Source organism: Alnus glutinosa, chromosome 7 (assembly GCF_958979055.1).
Source record: "Alnus glutinosa chromosome 7, dhAlnGlut1.1, whole genome shotgun sequence".
Classification (NCBI taxonomy): Eukaryota; Viridiplantae; Streptophyta; class Magnoliopsida; order Fagales; family Betulaceae; genus Alnus; species Alnus glutinosa.
This window is the reverse complement of record NC_084892.1, coordinates 25,978,531-26,000,869: the sequence shown is the minus strand read 5'-3', so window position 1 is coordinate 26,000,869 and position 22,339 is coordinate 25,978,531. Positions and strand designations below refer to the sequence as shown.

General features: G+C 36.8%; 3 protein-coding genes across 6 annotated transcripts; 1 reads left to right on the top strand and 2 right to left on the bottom strand.

The window, feature by feature from the left end:
* Positions 1-223: 223 nt before the first annotated feature.
* LOC133873122 (copper transporter 1-like) lies at positions 224-1,046 on the top strand. Its single transcript, XM_062310845.1, has one exon. The coding sequence runs from the start codon at positions 379-381 to the stop codon at positions 850-852; it is 474 nt and encodes a 157-aa protein (XP_062166829.1). The 5' UTR covers positions 224-378; the 3' UTR covers positions 853-1,046.
* A 1,885-nt stretch (positions 1,047-2,931) lies between these two features.
* LOC133873135 (peptidyl-prolyl cis-trans isomerase PASTICCINO1) lies at positions 2,932-11,460 on the bottom strand. Of its 4 annotated transcripts, none has more exons than XM_062310861.1 (21): positions 11,322-11,460; positions 10,909-11,035; positions 10,714-10,798; positions 10,374-10,443; positions 9,687-9,784; positions 9,168-9,290; positions 8,663-8,695; positions 7,975-8,033; positions 7,781-7,865; positions 7,311-7,469; positions 6,782-6,839; positions 6,374-6,522; positions 6,087-6,184; positions 5,829-5,898; positions 5,060-5,119; positions 4,774-4,830; positions 4,488-4,556; positions 4,233-4,310; positions 3,731-3,832; positions 3,576-3,647; positions 2,932-3,487 (listed from the first exon to the last, which is right to left on the bottom strand). In XM_062310861.1, the coding sequence occupies exons 2-21, from the start codon at positions 10,980-10,982 to the stop codon at positions 3,227-3,229; spliced, it is 1,860 nt and encodes a 619-aa protein (XP_062166845.1). In that variant the 5' UTR covers positions 10,983-11,035; positions 11,322-11,460; the 3' UTR covers positions 2,932-3,226. The 4 variants fall into 4 exon arrangements, with proteins under 4 accessions (XP_062166845.1, XP_062166846.1, XP_062166847.1 ...); XM_062310862.1 differs by lacking the exon at positions 11,322-11,460 and adding an exon at positions 11,152-11,296; XM_062310863.1 differs by lacking the exon at positions 11,322-11,460 and adding an exon at positions 11,172-11,283.
* Positions 11,461-19,292: 7,832 nt separating this feature from the next.
* On the bottom strand, positions 19,293-22,090 carry LOC133872891 (uncharacterized). Its single transcript, XM_062310535.1, has 5 exons — positions 21,432-22,090; positions 21,000-21,335; positions 20,541-20,904; positions 20,054-20,176; positions 19,293-19,929 (listed from the first exon to the last, which is right to left on the bottom strand). Exons 1-5 carry the CDS (start codon positions 21,774-21,776, stop codon positions 19,814-19,816), a joined length of 1,284 nt encoding a protein of 427 aa, XP_062166519.1. The 5' UTR covers positions 21,777-22,090; the 3' UTR covers positions 19,293-19,813.
* Positions 22,091-22,339: the final 249 nt, after the last annotated feature.

Here is a 22,339-nt window from a genome sequence, read left to right as displayed (position 1 = left end):
GAACATCATACTTTTTATATAAACCCATCTGTTAGACTTTTCTCTGGTGCTTGTTACGTGGCCGCGAAAGACTTCCTACTCCCTAGAGTCTCTGCAAATAAATTTCACTTTTCACAAACCTTCCTATTCCTCCTTTACCAATTTCCATGCACCCTTGTAGTAAATAGGCCAAGAAAATAGATTTATTTTAAAAAAAAAAAATTGAAGACTCAAAGCTGTCAAACGGCCATTTACCTCTCGAGCAGACCTCGTCATCACCTCCACAGTCATTGGTTCCAGCTCCTCTATATTAAATATACACTGAAGAGCCAAATAATCCTGCCTTTCTCTCCCAGTTCTCTCTCTCTCTCTCTCTCTCTCTCTCTCTCACTGTGAGAAATGTCTCAAGAACATGATGATGGTGCTAACATGAACATGACACCTTCCGATTCCATGTCGAATGGTAGCATGAACATGAAGGCCATGATGATGCACATGAGTTTATACTGGGGCAAAGATGTCATAGTCCTATTCTCTGGGTGGCCTGACCAAAAGCTGGGCATGTACGTGCTGGCTCTTCTCTTCATCTTTTTGCTAGCGCTAGCTGTCGAGGTCTTGTCCATCTTACCGGCTGTCAAGCCGGGCACAATTCCTATTGTGGGAGCGTTTATTCAGGCTACCGTCTACGCCTTTCGGATGGGTTTCGCTTACTTAGTCATGCTCTCTGTCATGTCCTTCAACCTTGGGATCTTCATAGCCGCCGTGGCTGGCCACGCCGTTGGGTTCTTTATCGTCAAGTCCCGGGCTCTTGCCGCGGCCGAACTTGGGGAGACCATGTCCTCCGGCTCCACCGGTATTTCTCGAAAAGTTTGATTCTATGTCAATGCCTCACGTGTCTTCAAAAGATTATGGTGTCTTTTCAGTGTCGTTTTTGTATATTATATCTCTCTCTCTCTCTATATATATATATCGCAATGTTCTTTACATGCATCTAGTTATATAAAGAATCTGTTTGGATGATTGTTCAAAGTGTGAGAGTCTAATTAATAAGTCTGTATTTCCGAGTATATTGTGGATATATTATATATATATATATATATATATATATATGGGGTTTATATTCAATATTATGATGGTTATTGGTTAATGCGTATTGTTGTTACCATCGATCACTGCCATTGTTAAACAACTTGCAGCTGTTTATTTTATATGGTTATTATTTAAAAAGAAAGACTTGGAAAGGATTCGATGAGACAAAAAGAAAAGATAAAAATCAATTAGGAAAGTGACAACCGACGTAGTATACGATGTTACTTTTTTCTTTCCTGTTCTTATTTAAGTTCGGTCCAGAAGGGAACATGTTATCAACACGGGTAGGCTTCCTCACTCTCAAGAAAAATATTTTTTTATTTCACAATTATCTACGTAAGTTTCAATCAATCTAAGTATCCATTGAGTAATGATATACATACTTTCAAGTGCATACTACTAAGTACATACTATCTTAGATGACAATAAAAATCATCATTAAATTTAGCGATTCATCTAAAATTCATTAGTAATTTTCACTATCACGTCAAAAAATGCGCACTTAAGAGTATGGGTATTATTTTTTTTTTGACAATGGTTTATCTAATGGCTACAGGACCTTATCATATCAATTTTGTAGGATATTTACGGGATGTTTATGTGGTACGTATCATTACTCATTTATAAAATCCAGAGTAATGTTACTCTTCATATTAGAATCCCTTACTATTTCTTTGAAATTATAAATTCTCAAATTAAAGAATATAGGCCGTTTATTTATATCAGAACCCTTGAAAAGGGCCAACTATTAAAATTGTGGCATGTTATTGAAGCAACTAGAAAGAATTTTCCTTTTGAAAGGCTTCTTCATTTTTTAAGAAACGCTTCTTTAGAAAATTAAAAAGACAATGTCTCAAAAAAATTTTACAACATAAAAAATAAGAACCTAATAAAAATATACTGATTTTTCAACTATAACATGTCTACTTTTTTAATATGTAACATTTTTCAAACGTTTCGATGTAAAAAATTGACATCATGTAATTTGAGAATTTAAGAAATTGTAGAGAATCTTAATCCGTTACTCTTCACACATTTATTATATTCATGTTACATTGATTAATGCCATGTATTTTAAGTGAGTTTTCTTTTATTTTTTATTTGTTGAGCGACTGAGCGGTACAAACTGAGAAAGGTATAAAATATAGCATACTAATTTTAAATTTTATTTAAAATAAAAAATAAAAAAATAAGAATCGAAGCACCGGAGAGCTCTAGATCCGTGCACAACCATGCTTTTTCCTATATTGTAAATGCCTCAGCTGATGGACGTACGTCGGCAGGGGACAGCCGACAGTAATTGCGTGCCTCTTCTGCAGGTAAAGCCTACAGCATTAGGTCACATCAAAACGCACCAAACCTGTCGTAATGCTGATATCCACTGTGGCTCAGGAGAAAAAAAATAAAAAAAATTCACTGAGGGCCGTAACAAATGATTCGCTCTCCATAATTTGTAACTTGCCTCCTAGCCAAATATCTACCTCCGCCAAATAGATAATTAATTTGAATCGATGCAAGATCGAGTCAAGCTACCAATCCATTTCTGAAACGGGTATCCTGTAATTAGGGGATCTTTTCTATTATTCTCCCCCCAAGAGGAGTATGTGAGAGATCTCCTATCCGAGCAAAGAGCCTACCCATGAACAGAAACTCCTCTATTATTATTCCTGGCCCCTTCTTTTTGAACAAGGAATAAATAAGAAATTCTGATCCATTAATTTTTACCTAATGAAATTAAATTAACCTTGCTGACAACAATTGTTACAGCGGTCACCAAATTTAGAGGTTTCTGGTGTTTGGAGCTCAAGCAATCTAATACTTGTTGAAAAGAAGTGAAATCTGTGCCCCAACTCATACAGTCCAGTAAGAAATGCACTGAATGTGGATCTTCCGCTACCAACCATCATTCGAATACATAAATCTAAAAGGGGTCTCTGACATATAAGATAAGGACAGAAATTTCCTACAAACCGATCCTTAAAATAATCCATTCACTTGCTATTTTGTATTTATTATATTTATGTTTGTTCCACTTGATTCTTTAGCGTACTTTCTCGGTTTCTGCAGCAGCCAACCAAATTTAACCACTGCAACCAATGGGTAGGAACAACTTGTATCATAAGATGCCCAGCCCCAGGATGTTATTTTGACAGTAAAATCATAATATGGAGCATCTTTGCAGTCCAAGACCTGAAAATAGTCTACCATTAGGCCAGAACATGGAGAACCAACCCCTTCGTCCTGCATCTGCTGCAGCTTCATGTGATTCGTCTGAACTCTCTGTATCTGAATCATCCTTATCAACGTTGTTCTGGTTTTCACCTGTATTATGATCTTCTTTCTCTCCAACATCAGAAATTTCCCCTGGCTTCTTGTCAAATAGTCCTTTAAATTGTTTCCGAGCCTTCCTCTCAACTTCCTGTGCATCAAGTGATTTGAAATATAGTATGATATAAAGCATTTGAACTTCATCTCAGATTAGAAAATTTGAGGGTCTTCCAACCCACCTGCTCTTTCTGCTGCACTTTTAGAAGAGCAGCTGTTGCATCAGCTTCAGATGACTTGTCAGCTTTCTTCATCTAATTGCATTCACATTCAAGTTTTAAAATGTTGTCAAGAATTTAATGCTCAACCACCACAATAATTGAATTATAAGCGTTACCATTGTGAAATCACCCCTTGCTTCCTCAAAATCTCCAGCTGCCATGTAGGCCATTCCACGGCGATACAGAGCCTTCACATGTGCAGGGTTTGCATCTAAAACCTGCATGGTCCCATCAGGAATAAATATCAAAAACAAAACTTCAAGAACTTGGCCTGTAGATCCATTGCCAAAAACAGTTGGACATATACAACGTAAGGATGGTACACCTACAAGCATGATTGGTTCCTTCTAAAGTCAGACAGGTGAATTTTCTAACTAATTACACCCCTCATTAGATAATGTTTCCATTCGTTCACTGATCAACTAAATCTCCTGATGTTAATTGTCAATGACATTAGAGATTTGATAAAGCCAAGTAAAGGATTTGTTGTTCCCAGCAAAGATGGAAACTTCATTGTTAACAATTTGTGTGTCTAAGCAAATGATTTTAATTGCTAAAATTGGTTTCTTTCTGAAGAGACAGAAAGGCCTACTCACGTTCAGAAGTCACGAAATATACCTTATTGCATGTCTCAATGGACTTTCTGCATTCTCCCATTTTCAGCTGGCATGCAGCCACATTCAGATGTAGTAGATTCTTCAAACATATAAAAAGAGAAAAATAATCTTAAATACATACACAATAATCCAACTTGAATATTAGGTTGCTAAAGTAGTAGAAGATGAGTAAAAGATGTTCCACTAACATATGGCCCAATAATCAAACTGCAGCTCCTTTTCGCTCCTCAATTGAAAGAACAAAAAAGACACTTACTCGTGCATTTACAAACTCCTTCCCTTCATCATCATCTTGTGGATTGACATGATTAAATTCCCGAAGCACCTGTAGCAGAGCACCAGCCAAATTGGGCAACAGGGTTGCTAAATATCAGCAATTAGAGCAACTCAAATGATAATCAAAATTTCAATATGAAAATAGCAATGTCCCCCACAAACATTGGTTGAGGTCAATGCAAGTTCTCCTTTTGATTGATACCAAAATCATGGAACAGAATGGTCCCACCTGAAATACTAGAAATAAAAGTGAAAACAATATTTACCTTCTCATACTTTGCTTTAGCAAGTTCAAATTTTCCATCTTTGAAGAGTCTGTTACCCTGAAAAATAAACAATAGCATTAGGGATCTAACACTCCTTGGTCTTAAGTTAGATGCTTTCACTGAAATGATAATGTGATTCATCACCACAGAACAAGGACAAAACATTGGTTGTATCAATAGACCAACTTGCTACATGTTGCAACCATTGCATATATGCAAGTTTGATGTGAAAAAAATCCAGGTCCTAGATGGCCAGATGCAGCAAAATTACATGCTAATGGCATACCGTGTGTCTGATCTTCTCTGCTTCATCCATTATACTTTTGAAGTTCAAGCCAGTCCAATCCTGCAATGTGAATTCAAGTCACGTATAAAATGTGCAATCACTACAAGTATTCATAAAAAAATATAAAATATAAAATATAAAAATAAAAAAAATAATAATAAAAATTGATGCACTATAAGTATCGGAAGCTTTATCAATTAACTAGGTAAACATGTCGAAGTACTCATGGTTCAACAAATATCAGATGCTAGTCAAATTTGTCTAAAAATTCTGAGATGCACTTTTGGTCTTTGAAATTTAGTCTTTGATTTTCAATTCTAAAATTATTAGTTTCAGTTTGTCCCAGAAAATTTTAATAAGTAGCAATGCCGTCCTCTCATTCATCAACTGTGAATTAAATTGCACATGACTGAACGAATGCTGATTTGGATGGTACAAATCTGATGTGGGATGCACAATGGTAGGACGATATCGCTACCTTCAAAAAATTTCAAGAACAAAATTGGAACTCTATAAATCCCAAGGACAAAAATCAAACTTGGACCAAATTTCAGGGCCAAAGGTATATTCAACTGTTGAAAATTCTAATTGAACATTATCAACAATGAGAGAGTTCTAATGTCCAAGTAAGCACTAGTCTAATGGCCAACAATAGCACTTCTGGCAATATCCTCGAAAATATACTGTTGTTGTCATAATAGGGTTTTTCTTACAGTCGCATCAAACAATTCCTGGATCTACTGCATGAAAAAAGATATTTGTAGACTACCTTTGGCATCTCAAAACCAAGAAGTTCAATTTCCCATTCAACATGAGCACCTTCAGGAACATTAGCTAGCCTGACCATTTTAGAGGAAAAAATCAGCACATATTTTGAAGTAGAAGAAAGAAGAAGAAGATATAAATGAAGCATTAATGACAAAGACAAATATTAAACAAATCACAAATTTTATCCACATTACTCTATGTCTTGTTTTGTCAAAATATGGTAGCAATCAGAGAGGAAAACTAGATTTTTGAAAGTAACCTTGGGAATTTGTCATATGCATAATCAGGTGGACATGTGACAAGAGCTATCTCGCCAGGTAGCATCAGACGAACACTCATTTCAAATCCCTCAGGCACCTAGCATACACAAATAGATTCTCAGTCTGCTGAATTGCATTAAAGAAGCAAGGGTTTTGTACAACTTGGTGAAATTTGTGCGATGAGGCATTGGCAGTTGGTTGATTGATAATGACAATGTGACCTTCAATGCTAAAAAATTCACAACTTGAAGATCAAAACTTAGCATAAATTTTCCATAGCACTCACAAGCCCTTCTCCAGAACTGAACTCCAAAGGCTGACCATTGTTATCAACTCTCGTATCATAGAAGACCCTCTTTTCTTCATCAGGAAGCATGCCCTTGTAATGGACGCGAAGTAGACTGTCATGAAGAGGGCAATCCATTGGAAACTCGCCTAGTTGATTCAAACAATTGAGAAAAGGCATCATATTTGATTCGGAAAAATTATAATAAAAGTAAATAGGAGAGCCCATCCATCAGATAATTGAAGCGCACCACATGAAAAATAACCATAGGGTTTTGGGAAAGAAGCTGAAAAGCAGTAACGGGAATCTAAACTATCTGAAACTAGACATTTCATGTAGCATCCTTTAGTCTATGTTTACGAACTAAGACCAATTCCAGTAGGGAAAAGAAATTTTTTGAAACCCAACCTTTCCCATCACGAATCCTGCGTTTTATTAGGCGCCCATCTCCAAGCATGTCCCGCACCTGACAAGGCATAAGTAGAAAGTAAAATCATCTTTTCCAGTAGGACCAAGGTATCTAGAGGCAAACTTAAAAATGCTGAATCAAACTATATTGCGAGTGATGCAGGGATTGAATAGTAAAATAAATAAATAAATAAAATTAATATCATAAGTTAAGACCTCAGACAAAGGGGGAAGAATCTAATGTTTCAAATAAATGGAGATTTTAATTAATTAATTTCACTTTAAAGTACCGAGACAACATTATGAACAACTTATGCATAAAGAAAAGGGTAAAATTAATCCCTGTTAAAACATTTAATTCACCACTGCAAAAGGAGTCATCACCAAGAAGTCACACTATTATGTGGTTGCAAATTAAAGACTCGTCGTATGCTCAAGAAGACAAGAACTCATCTTGTTTACAGCAAAGAGTTGGCATACAGAAAGATGAACAAACAACTATGATTTGCAATGACGAAGAACTTCAGACCTGAATGAAGTGGACAAGCTCCACCTCAAAATTAACTTCTTCAAAACCATCTATCATGGGGATTAAAGGAGATTGAGTTAAGTACTGACTGGTGACATATATCACTGCCTTCTCTCCCCGTGTCATCGTTCCAATTCCCATCTCAAGACCTTTCGGTACCTAATTTATGCATAAGCAATGATAAACACCAATCAGTAAATAGCATAAGTTAGTGTGCAAAAAAAAATAGTAGTATCCTCTAAAGCTCTACCCAGTGAAAATAGTTGTACTGGTCAGCTAAAAAGTTCCACATTTTCCCAAGTTTATCTCAACAAATTGGTAAGGTATGTTGAATCAAAATATAGAGCCAAATATAAAACTCAACATAAATTACGCACATAGGAAAATTCCCAATATTGCACATTATTACATCAAGAGAACCAAGAACAAACAAATTGGAGAAAGTAAATGATGGGAAACGTGTTACTGACCTCTGATTTTCCCAAAGTAAAGAAATATGGCTCTCCCTCTGTATGTGACATAATCAATTTCCCATCACCTCTCTTCGCTGAAATCCTGGAAATAATCATACTCTACTAGAATTTTCAGGCATTACAATTTGCAGTTAAATACAAACAGAGAAGGAGAGAGGAACATATATACAGAGACAAGAATAAGTTCTCACCAAGCTTTTACTTCATAGGGTTCTCTTGGTGATTCCCAACCCTGCCCTTCATTTATTACCTGATTATATAGGAGTCTATCAAGTCTAGATATTGCATGCTTACGAACAAAAGAAAAGATTAAAAAAGAACAAAGAAAACAGAGAGAGAGAGTGATTGCCATCACGTTTCTTTTCCTTTCCATTTTTTGTCAAAAGAAAATTAAAATTGTTATTATCACAAAGTACATTAATACACTTGCGTCTATTTATGTTTCTTTTTGGTGCAAAACATTTTAAACAAAAAGCTAATAGAAATCATGTTGACCAAATTGAATTTTTGTGTTCTCTCAATTCTACAATCTAAAAGAAAAATCTTAATCAAAATTATTACTGACCTAATGATATAATAGAATGTCCTCAAGCTTCTCCTTTACTTCAATATAGGAATGATAAAGCCAATGCACTAATTCAGAACAGATATTCTCACTTGAACTAAAAAGAAAGAAGCAAAAATTTAAAAGGTTGAAGCCAGGATAGAGTCACAACCTTTTTATGCAGGCAATACAAGTTAAAGAGATTAATCATAATGAAATTTTCAGTGTTTCCATTGTCTAAAAGTAACTCAAATTCCCAATACAGCTTCCTAAATAATAACGAGATGTTCCTAACAAGATCATAAATAATTCAACAATCGTATGGCTGCAAATACCTTCTTTACAACTCCCAAATCATCACTAACAACCTGAAAATCAGCACATAAAAAAAAATTAATAATAAATAATAATAATTAAAAAGAAAAAGAAAAAAAAAAAGAAAAAAAAAAAAGAGATTAGCTCTAAATAGAAGACAGAAGCAACTATATATATATATAGTTTTTTTTTTTAAAATAAAATTAAAAAAAAAAAAAAAAAAAAAAAAAGAAGAAGATTGACAAGAAAACACCAATGATATTTTTTTTTTTTTGTCGGAGAAAACACCAATGATTGAGTACAGATATGGAGGCCCATATATGTCAAAGGTCTGGAGCAACAATCACCAACCAAATGAAGCTCCATGATCTTGAACAAATTAATTCCAGCAACCCGAATTGATATTGCTAATAATAACCCTTTAAATAATGAAAACACTGCGTGCTAGGAGTGAAGTTCTATAAGGGAATATTATGATTTTAAAGATGATCAACAGGATAAAGAATTGAAGTTTGACAGGCTTACTTTGGCTTTGAAGAAATCTATCATCTCAATCTCGAAATGAAGTTCATCATCCTTTGGAAAGTTATTGGAAATTGAAACTGGACAATCATCCTCGGCATAGTGCAATTGAGGTTTCATCTTGAGCTGAAATAACACACATTACATTCTTGAAGTAGGTAAAAATTACCAGCATAATTAAACCATAAATGAACTTAATTTTCCTAAAAGATCTTGGCCTATTATATTCTTTTTCTTCTTTTATCATCAATTAACCAATTACCAGCATAGTTACATTCTTTTTCTTCTTTTTCTTTTTTGAAATTCAACCTCCAACTCGGAAGGTCCTTTTCCGGGGAGCAAAATGAATATTGTCAGATATGCCAACTAAAAGTGGAAGTTAATTGGAGTAATAACAGATACCAAATGCTTGTCTTGAAATATATGTGGTCTACAAAAAAAAAAATTGTACTTCAGTTTTTGACATATCTTTGCATATCTTTTTTGGCATACACAGAGTTTAGGATACCATGAAAACGTTACCATTGCCACTTCACCCTTCAACATTGAAGGAATTCCTTCCAGCAATCCCAATATCATCTTGCTTTTTCCCAAAACATGTCGTATCGGGGTGCCTTTGCCTGTCATGTAAAGTAAATGTTTGTTCAAGCCAATGGCTGTACCAGAAGGCATTTTAACATTGAAATCAAATAGGAATTCTCAATATTGTGTTGGAGGCTAAGGGAAAATTTTGTTACACATCTTCAGTATATTCATACAGGGTAAATGCAAAATAACAACTTGATAAATAACACCACTTAAAATATTTTGAAGCTTCAAATGGGAAAACTTTGTTACACAACTTCAGCGCATTCATACAGACTATATGCAAAATAACAACTCAATAAATAACTTCACTTCAAATACTTTGAAGCTTCAAATGGAATTTCGAAATTTAGTTGATCCATAAAGCGTAAAAGTATTAGACAAAGAAGTCAAATGCAATTCTCTAACCCATCCCCGACAATGTGATTTTGACAGTCATATGAGCAAAATGCAGCCTAACCGAACCAAAAGAAAATGCCTTGACCATATAGGTACTAGAAGTGCACAGGATGGAATAGCAATCAATTTTGCAAGGAAAACATATAATACGTAACCAGAAGAGAAAACAGAAGTATGGTTTTCAGTTTATCCAAAAATGTGCTTAGAAGCATACAATCAACTCACCTCCATATTCTGACCTAGTAGATTCGACAACAACTCCATCCAACGTCCGGACGGTGCAATGATATATGACCTGAAAAGCATAAAACACAACTCAGAACTCAGAACTCAAATTTCACCTCCCAATTTCTCAAAGAGCCATGTTCCATGATAACCCATTTGCTGAGATGATCTAGCAGGTCATACTACATTTACATATTGAAACATTTAGCACCATCAACATACATAGTTGAGCATGTTTGTACTGGAGTTAATTCATTCCCCCGTGTTACACCGGTTACAACATTTAACATTGAAGGAATACAATCAAGCACAACTAGAGCGTAGTAAACAAAAGAGTAACCTGATCACCATCTGAAGGCCTTGAATCACCCCCACCAGGCCTCACCAGAGCTTTCATCAAACTTCCAGGCACAATTTTCTTTCTCCTTTTCATCACAAAGTGGAAACATCAAAAAAGATATCAAATAGCATTTCATTCAAAGTATTTTTTATCATAAAAATAAATAAAGGTGGTACTAAAAGTAATAATTATTACCTTTTCTCATCCTCAGTAGGTGGTTTCTTTTTCTGTGGTGCAAATTCCTGCTCCGTATCTTCGTCCAAAGCCATAGCCAGTCACCAGTTGCCGCAAAATCGACCAACAGTGTAGTATTATCCGGAACCTAGATATCAATTACAAGAGTCTCACACAGTGAATTGAGCTCAAAGATAATTATAACTAAGTTCAAGCGACACAAAACCCTAATGCTCCACTCGCTTAGAAAGCTAAAGGAAACACCTCTATGGTAATTATCCTACTTTTTCTCTATTCGGGAGCTCGCAGAGCAAGAACGCTCACTCAATCGATCATAATTCAAATGGGTCGCGAATGAAATCAATTTTTCTTTCGTTTTCCTCGGTTAATTTGTTCGGTAACCAAACAGAAGGAATAATTGAAATGACAATAACGTGAAATCAGACTTTGAAGACGAATCGGGTCTATTGATTCAAAAGTCGATGAATTTCTAAGTCCACTGTCCAATAGCATCGGTTTTATCGACAAGGGAATAATAGAGGGTTCATTCATCACCGTCGATTTCAATGATAGGTTCTTGGGTGTATCGATCACTCTGTGGTAGGTCACGCACTATATCAGCTCCGCAAATTTGGTACCACGTACCTATTTTCTAGCTCCGGCTTGAATTAAAATTAGTTTTTTTTTTTTTTTTCTCAGCAAAATTAGGTTAAATTACTGAATTGATGCTAATGTAATAATATTTGGATTTTATATCAAATTCAATTTTTATGAAGCAAAAAGTATTTTAAATATTCTCCTGAAATGTTTGGTACCAAATCGATTCTTTGGTGCAAATTTTATCTATTTTTCTAACTGAATTATTACAAAATGATTATTCTATCTTCAAATAAAATAAAATAATTTAAAACAAAAAAAAAAAAAAAAAAACCCTTGAAGTGGCCTATCATGCATGCATCCCAAAAATAGCTTTGGAGTGGTTTGAGCCGGCACTTGCCATCATGGGAGGTGGCCGGTCAGCCTCTCAAGTCATCTTTGTATTTGGTCAAATGGACTTTTTTTTTTCTTTCTTTTTTTCCAATTTTTTAAGTATAAAATTTAATTTTGTAGGGCTTTGTCTGAAAACTTGATGAAATTTGTATTAAATGATCAATTTAATAGAAAATATTCTACAAAAATCTTTTAGATATTTCTATACCATAAGAATTGAATTGATACATACACGTTCAAACCAAATACACAAATTCAATTCAGTCATTTAGCCTTAAAATTAAAAAGATGGATGCAGGGAATGAGATAGTCTAATGTGGAGAATCCGTTGTATCTACTCTTTCTGAGATATATAAAGGAAATTATTTATAAAGAAATTCAGCAACAGGATATTGTTTTCTTTAAAGGAGAAAAAAATAATCTTATGCCACCTATAATAAATCCTTTTTGAAACAACCAACAAATTAGGTATGACGATGAGTTTTATGTATTTGTTCAAGTTTGTTTACCATGGGCACTACTGTCTAATTGACACAAAAATGTATACTCAATTTTGATTGCAAAACTCTTCGGCACTTGAATTTATTTGGATTTGCAGTTTCAAAATATATATATTTTTTTAAGAAAATAGCGATTTCATTATATAGTTAATGAAAAATGTGATTTTTTTTTTTTAATACGCAGTTAAGGGTTTTCATAAAATTAGGGTTTTAAAATGCACCCATTTACTTGTTATTTGAAAATGTGAGATTTTTTATATTTTCAAACCTCATTTTTTTCAAATGCACTCCTAAACAAAACATTTCTTCACGTTTTGTTTAAAAACGCAATTTTGACGTACGAAATCTTGAGACCAAGCGAATTCATAATCATGTAGTGCTGTCTCAAGTCTTAATTGACATCATTATATGCATGTAATGTAATACCCAAGATAAATAAAAGCCAAGGAAAATAGAAAACAAGAGATAAGTAACTAAAAACTTCAAAAAGTGTGCTTTTAGTTTGAACAGCCTTGCCATGTAAGATGCCTCATGGCAATAAAATGATTTCGTTTGAACGAGACAAGTGTCAAACACAAAAATAGATAAGGTGGAACTCATTGTGTGCATGGTTGCTACGTCACATTCGAACGAGACAAGTTTCTTTCAAACAAGACTATAAATTTTCTATAAATACTAGCTTTCCAAATGTGAACTTTTAGTTTTCTCCTTTACTTGCCTTCTAGAACCTATAGAAAGATTTTAGAAAGTATTTGCAGAGAGAGAGAGAGAGAGAGAGAGAGAGTAAGAGAGAGGAGCTTGGAGAATTCTAAAGAAGAGGAAAGCTTGGAGAAACTCAAAAGAGGTAAGGTTTTGCACAATTTTCTCTTTTTATTTTGAATTATCCTTCATAAAATGTTGGTTAGGTTAACACATTGGAGCTATAGTAATTATTTTGTGTTAGGACTTTTGAGACGATACATCGGGTATTTTGGAATATGAATGCTTGGTGGATTATGGTCCTGTGACATGGGGGAAGAGATCGGTGACAAGAAAGGTTGGGTTCATGGAAACTTTTACTTGAAAAACTTGAAACATATAGTTTTCATTGGAACGAGACAAGCACGGAATGTCTCGTTCGAAGCCCGTTTATAGGCTATTCAAACAAGATAGTTGCATAATACATTGTTCGAACCCTGTTTGCAAGTCGTTCAAACAAGACAACCCAAAAATGAAAAATTAGGATTTTCTTGAGGAAAAATTTTGTTTAAGGTTTAGATGGTGTTGGGAAAATTATCATTCTCAAAGCTCAAGTGAGCTCAAGATCAACCTTTGGGTCCAATTGGTTCGACCGACCCGAGAAGGCCCGGTTGGTCGCAAAACTGTCGTCGAGATTTGCGGAGATCATGAATTTCGAAAGGCCCGGGATCAACAGAGTGTTATCTCCCTAATAAGGTAACTCTTCCGTAGGATCCAGGGCCCCGGGTAATCAGTACTCTATCGCAAAAGAGATCATGGATTCCGAAGGATCCGGAGAGAAGACCATTGATCCCGAGAGATCCGGGGAGGAAATGGTGGGTAATTAATTCCTTGAAGGGATTATAGATCCTAGGATCCCCAAAATGACATAGACGCACCCGTAGTCTAATAAATAGACGGCTATATCCAGGTATCAAACAACTGAACTTTTTTTTATTATTATTGTACGTGCTCTAAATACTCACAAATTGTCTATTTACTGACTTAAGCATCAGAGTAAGACCCCATCGACACACCCGACAAGTCTTACTATTTTGCAGATTATGAAAAAGGCGAATCAAAGTTTGACACATTACCGAACCAAAAAATTATACCAACAGCTGAAGTGTTATCTGTTAAGGTTTTTAATAAAGGGAGAGTCCTAACTAATGATCAGCATAATGCGTTGCGAACGGATACGTAATGCGAAGTGAACATTCAAGCGGAACAAGTAAATCTTCCCATCATTAGTTATAAATGTGTTCTCATGAAATATTTTATAATGCATTGTAAGTAAATCTGTTTACCTGCAGTGATATTAAACATGTTTTTACATGCATCTATTTATGCATATGCAAGTAAGTAGAAAAACATGCATAATATTATCTATGAATATGAGCTGCATTATACGTAATTCAAATATATCAATGCATATTTGCAATGTGATGAAGATGACTATTTTCCAAAGAACAATTTTATGAGTAAGAAATGGAATAATTTTATTTATTTATTTTAAGTACAAAAGTTAACCCAAGACATGCCCATGTCAACGGAAATGGTACCTTCAAAACTCCCGGTCGAGTGGGGTGTTACATTCGACAAGCCCGATTCAAATGAGATTAAACATTCGTAACCGCGTTGAATTGGCGAAATATTATAGAACCATAATATACTATTTTGTATAGTTGTACATGCGAAAACAGTTATTTGCAATATCAAAAGTCGTATTCGTAAATTGCAGATCTTATTTTTAGATATCCACACATGCATCATTTTTTATTAAATGCATCCGCATGATTATTGCGGTTATTAAATGTGGTTAGTATCTGTCATCCGCATATTATATAATGGGCATTCTTTGGGTTTGTATTATGGCCTGTTTTAAACAATTTAGAAAAATAATCTAGGCCAATTTTTAGTGTTTGGGATTGTTTTAATTTCTTTTTAAGCCATAATATTTTAAAAATATATTGATTTCATATTACTCTCGTCTTTTTGCCCAAAGTATTACATGTTTTTTTAATAATAAGGACAAAGTTGAAATAAATTTTATTAAACACATGTCAATCTTATAGATTAAGTTGGAGGAAGTTATTCCAACTCAGTTAGGAGAAAATCTTTATATATATATATATATATATGGATGATTTGTATCTACATATCCTAAACAATTATCTGCATACGTAGATTAGAGTTTTTACTAACCGCATCCACATTTACGAATAGCGGATAATTGCAGATATCGGATGCGGGCTTGCATGTACACATTTACTGTTTTGAGAAGAACTCATTCTACTAACTTCGATTTAAAAAATAATAATAATATTATTATTATTATTATCCTTAGGACTTGATGCGTTTTCATGTACAATGTGGGAGTAGAAATAAATGGTAACACGCAAAAGTAGGCTTTGGTCAGCATACAACCACTTTAATTTGTATGGTATACGGGTATACCCATATGCTTTAATTTGCTCACCTAACCTCAACACTACCTTTAGATCGACTTTCTTGGCTTCCAATATTTGATTGTTTTCTAAACGGATAACTCCAACGAAATCATTTCAGCTGACGATTAATTGCAGCTAAACTACGTACAGCTAGTCATGTTCTTAACCATGCATTTTAAGAGAATAATCAACCAATTAATAGGAAGAAAAGAAGAACCAACACGATATTTTGGCGAAAGTTAGGTTCAAGGGCTTTTTACTATTTGTTGCAGTCTTGCAGATAGAAGAGTAGGAAATGATTCCCAACCGAAACGTTGACCAATCACTGTAGAAATGTATAGTCTATAACTCAAAATATAGTCAACATCTCAATATATAAGTTAGTAAACATTATACATTTATATGATAAAAAATAAAAAATCGCTCATTCTAAACATTTAAATTAATAAAATAAAAATACTCGTAAGAGAAAATCACTTTTCTCTCTCTCTTTCTCGAAAACCTAACCGCAGAGGGTTCTCAGTCTTGCTGGTTTGAGGGGGGAGGGGGCTTGCCTCCCGACCCCCTATTTGTTTTTTCGTTCCTGTTTTCGTCCCTGTTGTTCCGTCCAGCCTTGAACTGCTATCTTTTCTTCTCTTTCGGTGTTGTTCTATAAAACCAAGAAGTGAAGGTATTATTTTCTAATCCTTCTGAGGATTAGGAGTTTGTGGTGTTTCAATCTACTGATGTGTTGTATGGGTAAGGCGCCAATGGCCACCCAGTGAAAGAAAACATGTCTCTCAACTTTTTTGGTTAGATTTTCAAGCCGCATCTTTGAAGCTAGATACATGTTTTCACGTCAGTCTCTGCATGACACATGCCTCTCTATGGTGTTCGTCGTCGTCCTCCACCTCTGTCACCACCAGATGCGCTCTTCTTGGTCATCCGTGCACCGAAGCGTAGTGTGCACGCGCCAACGAGTGCTCCTCAGTCGCCGGCACATGATGGCCCCTCTTCCAGTCCGCGGTTGGCGGTTTCCGGTTGTTTCGGTAGTTCTTTGATGGAGAGAGGTCTTCTAGTGAGGCCGCGTGGTATACACACACTGTCACCAGCGATTCTCTGTGCTCTTCTCAGCTGGTCAATATTCTTCTTGTTTTTGTTCTGTTTTGCTTTTAAAGTTTTTATTATGTTGTCAAACTTTGCAATCTGTCATGGTAGATTTTAGATCTAAACTGGATTGTATTAGTTTTTTTAGATAAGAATCTACACTATCTTATCTCCTTTAGTAGAACTCTTGTGTAAAGAGGGGCTTTTACTGTTGTCCATCTGCCTAGACAGCTGCTCTCAAGTTAGGATCCAGTCTCTGACTTTGTTTTTAGGGCGTCTTTGTATTCCTAATTACTGTCACTAACCATTTGAGTCTCATATTATAATGAATGGTTTCTTTGTTAAAAAAAATAAAAATAAAATAAAAAAATTAATTTAATTATTCAATTAATATCTTAATACTCTTCATTTACGTGTAGGCTTAAACTCCTGATTTAACACTTAGAATATTTAATTTAAATTAAAAATAAATAATAAAGAAAATACTTGAATTAATTAGATATCATAATTTATTACTTATTTCAAAATATAGCAGATAAAAAATAGTTAATTTAATTATTTGTTTGATATTATAATAAAAAGTATTTGCAGACCAATTAAATGGAAGAACGTCCTTGACCAACTTCCTTAACACTCACGTCGCGAGGTTCATACGTAAAATTGCACATGTTTAGTGATGGACTGATAGTGATGGGAAAGAAAGGCGAAGGCGAATATATAGGAAGCTTACGATATTGGAAGGTTCAAATTACTTTTATGTGTCAACATTAAACATGTCCGTCTAAGAGCACCAGCTTGTAATGCTCCCAAAAATGGGTGGGTTTGTTGAGCAACCTTTGAATAGCAACCCTTGTATGCAGACAGAAAAAGAGAGAAGAAGCCTCTCACATTTTGTGGACCCATGAACAAAGGCAGGGCTTGAGATGGAGATGGTTACAAGTTCAATTTGTTAGAGATGGTGGCTTGTATTATGGCTGGACAATTCGTGTTGGCATGTTGGATTGACTCACGGGTCAAACCTCTCAATTTTGAAACGGCCAATTTAAATTAGTAGGTAGATGATCCTACCTACACAACTTATCTATTAAACTGGTTATGTTGAGTTGACCTAAACACAACATGTTTCAAACTTTATATGAATTTAAATGAATGGTGGAAAAAAATAAAAAAATAAAATGGGTTAATCGTGTTACCCAAGGTTGACCCGTTTGTTAAACAGTTTAATTCGGGTTGACCCGAATTGATCAAAACCTAATTATACAAAACATTAATCCGTTAATTTCAATATACCATGTCAAAATTTTAATTAAGAACAATATATATAAATTGTAACTTTATTCTTTTGTTGACGAAACAAAAATCACGGAGGCACTATGCCAAACCATATAAATTATGTGTATTATTTTCTCTTCCAATTCTCTCTACTTTTCACTAAATCTTTTAAATCTCCGAGGAGACACACACGAGTTCAATGAGCATCCTCCATATGGCCATCATCCTCAAATAACTTGCCCATCAGTTTGCTTCTGTCACCGACCATGTTAATGAAGGGTAATGATTAAAAGTTTATCTGCAAGCTTAAATGTTAAGTAACCTCAACCACCGCTTAATCTAATCACTTGGACAAGATTTCTCCGCTTAATTTCAAAACTCGGTTTGTTTTCTGCCTCCAAAGAGAGGAAAATATGAATGGGAGACGAGGAAAAAAAGAACAAAAACAAAGTGGAAAAAGATCACAAAGAATCAACGTTTAAGCCAAACGGAATTCGGCATGACCAAGTCAACAAAACACACACACACACACACGGAAGATGTAGAGCACTAAAGGACACATCAACCGACTTGCTAAGCACGTTCCCAAAGGCATCTCAACTGTGCGGCAGGAGTTCCCAAAAACCCCTTTAGTGCGCGCCATGTTGTTCACCTTGCAAATGTGCACCCCCGGCCGCCCCATGCCGGCAAAGGAAGCCTGTTCACCAATCACCCAAAAAAGAAAAATGAAAGTGCCGGCCACGCACCGTTTCGTTTGTTGTTGAGGCCGAAGTGAAAGCAACATGTTCTACCGAGATCTATCCAACTCCCGCAATAAATAAAGCGAGAGACAGATAAAAAGATCAGAGGAAAAGAAAGGACTACTCGGGGATACTTATTACTTCCCTGCTAAGCAAAATCCTCTAGGTCACTCCCACCCCACTGAGAATCTCGCTTCTTTTTTATCTCTCACACTCGCTGTTAAATAATTGATTAGTTTAATAGCCAAAAGTGTTTGGTAGCTCATCAAATTAAGTACCTAGTACAGAAGAAACTGAGAATTCCAGTTGCCAGACCTCAGGGAAAATGACAAGCCTTCTTAACTTTTACAACTACTTCCACAGGTTGTAGAACAGTCAACACCGCTTAAATTTCAATCATGTAATTGATTAGTAGCAACATATATTAGACTAATCACCACTTCTAACGAAATGTCATCTTGGACCATGCACCACACGCTGCTCGAAACAGAAGAATCAAATTCTTTTACAATTCCAATGGTCAAAAGAAGCAAGAAACAAGAATAGTGGCGGCCAACTAATAAAAGCCTCACTCCCAAGCCCCCCTATGTAACAGAAGTATAAGGAATTACCCATGAAACGCCATTGAAGGATAAGAAGAAAGCAGGAAATGGGCAAAAAAATAAATCCGATATTATTATTACTTCCCGGCAATGTCGGGTGGACAGGTTGGAATCGAATTCCAGGGACACAACATGGTAAAAAAAAAGTACCAAACTACTAAAACTACTGCATAATAGAGAAGGGTCGTGGATTCACAAAACAAAAGTCCAACCCTTCCTACCCCCTCCTTATGATTTGTTTGAAGAAGATCCCAAGCTTATTTTCCCAAAATAAAAAAACCAGTTTTTTTCTCCCATCCACCACTCTTTCCTCGCTCCCCGAGCCCAAACAAAAAGAACAAAAGCTGTAGCATCATTCACTTTCCCTAAAGTAGTAGACATTTATTATCATCTACGCCTAAACCCAAAAAACCTTTTTCCTTCCCCTGTTCTTCATACTTTTTTTCTTCCTCTCTCCTGAAACTGTTTCTTTATAAGACTACTATCCCTATAGCAAACTAAAAACTTCCAAATTCTTTTCCTTTCCTAAAACAACGAAACTACTGAAGGACCCAGATGCAAATTAGGGGTCAATAGGTCCATTCCTGGGGTAGCCGGATCTCATGGTTGATTTCAGACTGAGGCCGTAGGTTGCGCTTCGGATGAGGAAGGAAGGCATTATTACTTCGAAGCCTCAGAGCAGCATCTACAATCAATTACGCCAACACACAAAAAAAGACAAACATAAATAGCGAGTAAAAACCAATTAATAATATAATAGTTCTGTAAATGAGCAGAACAGCTTGAGATGGAAGGAACTGTAAATATACCACCGTCCGGAGTGAGAGTCCCGCTTAATCGAGGCTGAAGCTGAGGCTGAGTGCCCATCATCTCCTCCAAGTTCAAGTTCAGTGCCTGCACCACTCTCGCTGGGACTAAAACAGTCGAACACGCTGTAAAAAATTGGGGGGAAATAATCAGCATATAGGTACTGAAGCAAAACAGCTTCCAAAAAATGATTTAACTTAACTATGAAATTAACAACACTTCCAACCATGACCAGATCTGACGAAATACAGAGCAAACTATAAATAAAACAATAAATTCGACACCAACCCAACACCCAAAACTTTTAAATGCTAAACATGTCCGATTCCATACTATAATTAAAACTTCGAGCGAAAGAAATACAGAAACTAAACTGAAACTTCGCGAAACAAAAACAATTAAAGAAGTCCATGAAATAGTACTGTGCGCAAGTGATAATCAATCCATCACAAACGCATAACTGCAAAAGAACCTAGTCAGACAGCGGACCTGTCTTCCGGCGGGTATCAGATGGGCTGTCAACACGGCGGGGCAAGAAGACACCAGTGCCTGCGCATTCCCTTTTGCCACCTGGAGTACCAAGAAATACAGCTCTCATGCCAGACCCATTTTGCTGTTGCTGTTGCTGTGGCTGTGGCTGCGGTTGGCCCTGTTGCAGAGAGGGCCATGCAGAAGGGGACAAACCCAGAGGGCGACTGTTTCTGGCTCCGACGTACTCGCTGTTCCTCCCTCTGTTTTGGACCATATGGTGGGTCGTCTGGCGCTGTTGGTATCGTCCAGTCCCCTTCGCCTGTGCTCCCCAAGCCGCTGAGCCCTGTTGCCTCATCATCTGCTGCTGCCTCAGCTGCTGAAACTGCTCACAAAAAAAATACAGAAAGTCCAATAAATAATCAACAAAGAGTAAGAAGCTTGAGGGTCTTATTAAAATCACAGTGCAAGAGAGCTTACTTGAGTGGCTTGCATTTGCAACTGCTGCTGAGAGAGAGACTGGTGAGGAACAAATCCAACTTCAGAGTTGGGGTTGTTTTTCACGGGGAGAGTCACTGGAGAGGGCTTCCTCAGAGGACCCAAGAGACCTCTGCCATGGTTGAGTCCGTACATATCTTCGTTCGTCCTCATCCTAGCGACTTCCCCCGCAGCAGCGTGAAGCAGATCCCAGGTCGCCGGTGGGGAAGAGGCCTGGGAAGGCCCGTTTGGGCTTCCATGGCTCGAGCCCTGTCTGCATCCGCATCCGCTCCCCAACGCGCACAGCGTCGACTGCGGCGAACCAGACACCCCCCAAGCCTGCAAAACGTGCAAGAAAAAACTCCAAATCAGAAATCACCACAAAAGGAGTCGACTAGCGTAAAAAGCACGGAAAAAACTCTTAATATCTCATGCCTTGGCTTTCTCAGAGGCAAAAACAGGGTCGATGTTCCTGGAATCGTCAACGAGAGTTGAGCGAGCTATTTGGAGGGTCAATCCAGCGAGGTAGTCCTCCTCGTCGCTCTCCGTCTCGCTCGAACCGAGCACTGACTCAACCGGAGAACCGAGATCAGAGGAAGACCCAAAAGACCCAAACCGGTAGGGGAAGTCGAAAGGGAACAGAGCCCTCATCGCCTCGGTATCCAAGCCGACTCCATTTCCTTCATTCTTGCCGCTCCCATTCTTTTCCACGGCTAAGTCGTCATCAGTGAGAAACTCAGGCGGGAGCCAAAACTCGGCGTCGTCCAAACTCACAGCCATCCTAAAGACTCGAAAAGGAGAAAGAAGAGAGAAGCTAATACGGAGACGAAACACAGAGTATCGGATATTTGAGGGTCTTGGTTGCCTGAAGAGATGAGCGGGATTGCTGCTTGGTTAAGATTTAATAATCACAAACCCAGTTGGGGTTTGCTGGATGTGCAGCCTCAGGGCCCCAGCCGAATCAAAAAGCAGCAAGAGATAGATGGGGAGTGATTGAAGGAAACTGGGGCTTACGAGGGCCTCAACCCCCTTTTTAACACAGTCAGAGTAGAGTGATTTGGCTCTTTGCTTAATTAATTGCTTTTTCTTTCTTCGTTACGAGAGGAAGAGAGAGAGAGAGAGAGAAATCTGTGCTTTTTAGGGAGGAGAGAAGGGCGTGGGAAAGTGGCATATCATTCACACTCGACGAATAGGGAAGTGGAGCACGCGCCGACTCCACAGGATGGGAAAGTTGCCGCCAGGTAAGATATAATGCAGAGAACGCGGTGGGCCCCGTCTGACAACAGTGGGGCACTTGGCCTGCATGTGACTCTCCAGGCCACGCCGTGAGAAAATTTTGCCTT

Coding starts and splice junctions, on each gene's coding strand:
- LOC133873122 (XM_062310845.1), top strand. CDS start 379: ATGTCTCAAGAACATGATGATGGTGCTAACATGAACATGACACCTTCC.
- LOC133873135 (XM_062310861.1), bottom strand. CDS start 10,982: ATGGCTTTGGACGAAGATACGGAGCAGGAATTTGCACCACAGAAAAAG. Junction 9,291..9,686: donor TGAAGGGTGAAGTGGCAATG/GTAACGTTTTCA, acceptor GTGTTATTTCAG/CTCAAGATGAAACCTCAATT. Junction 3,833..4,232: donor CCATTGAGACATGCAATAAG/GTATATTTCGTG, acceptor GGGACCATGCAG/GTTTTAGATGCAAACCCTGC.
- LOC133872891 (XM_062310535.1), bottom strand. CDS start 21,776: ATGGCTGTGAGTTTGGACGACGCCGAGTTTTGGCTCCCGCCTGAGTTT. Junction 21,336..21,431: donor TTGCCTCTGAGAAAGCCAAG/GCATGAGATATT, acceptor CACGTTTTGCAG/GCTTGGGGGGTGTCTGGTTC. Junction 20,177..20,540: donor TGATACCCGCCGGAAGACAG/GTCCGCTGTCTG, acceptor AATTTTTTACAG/CGTGTTCGACTGTTTTAGTC.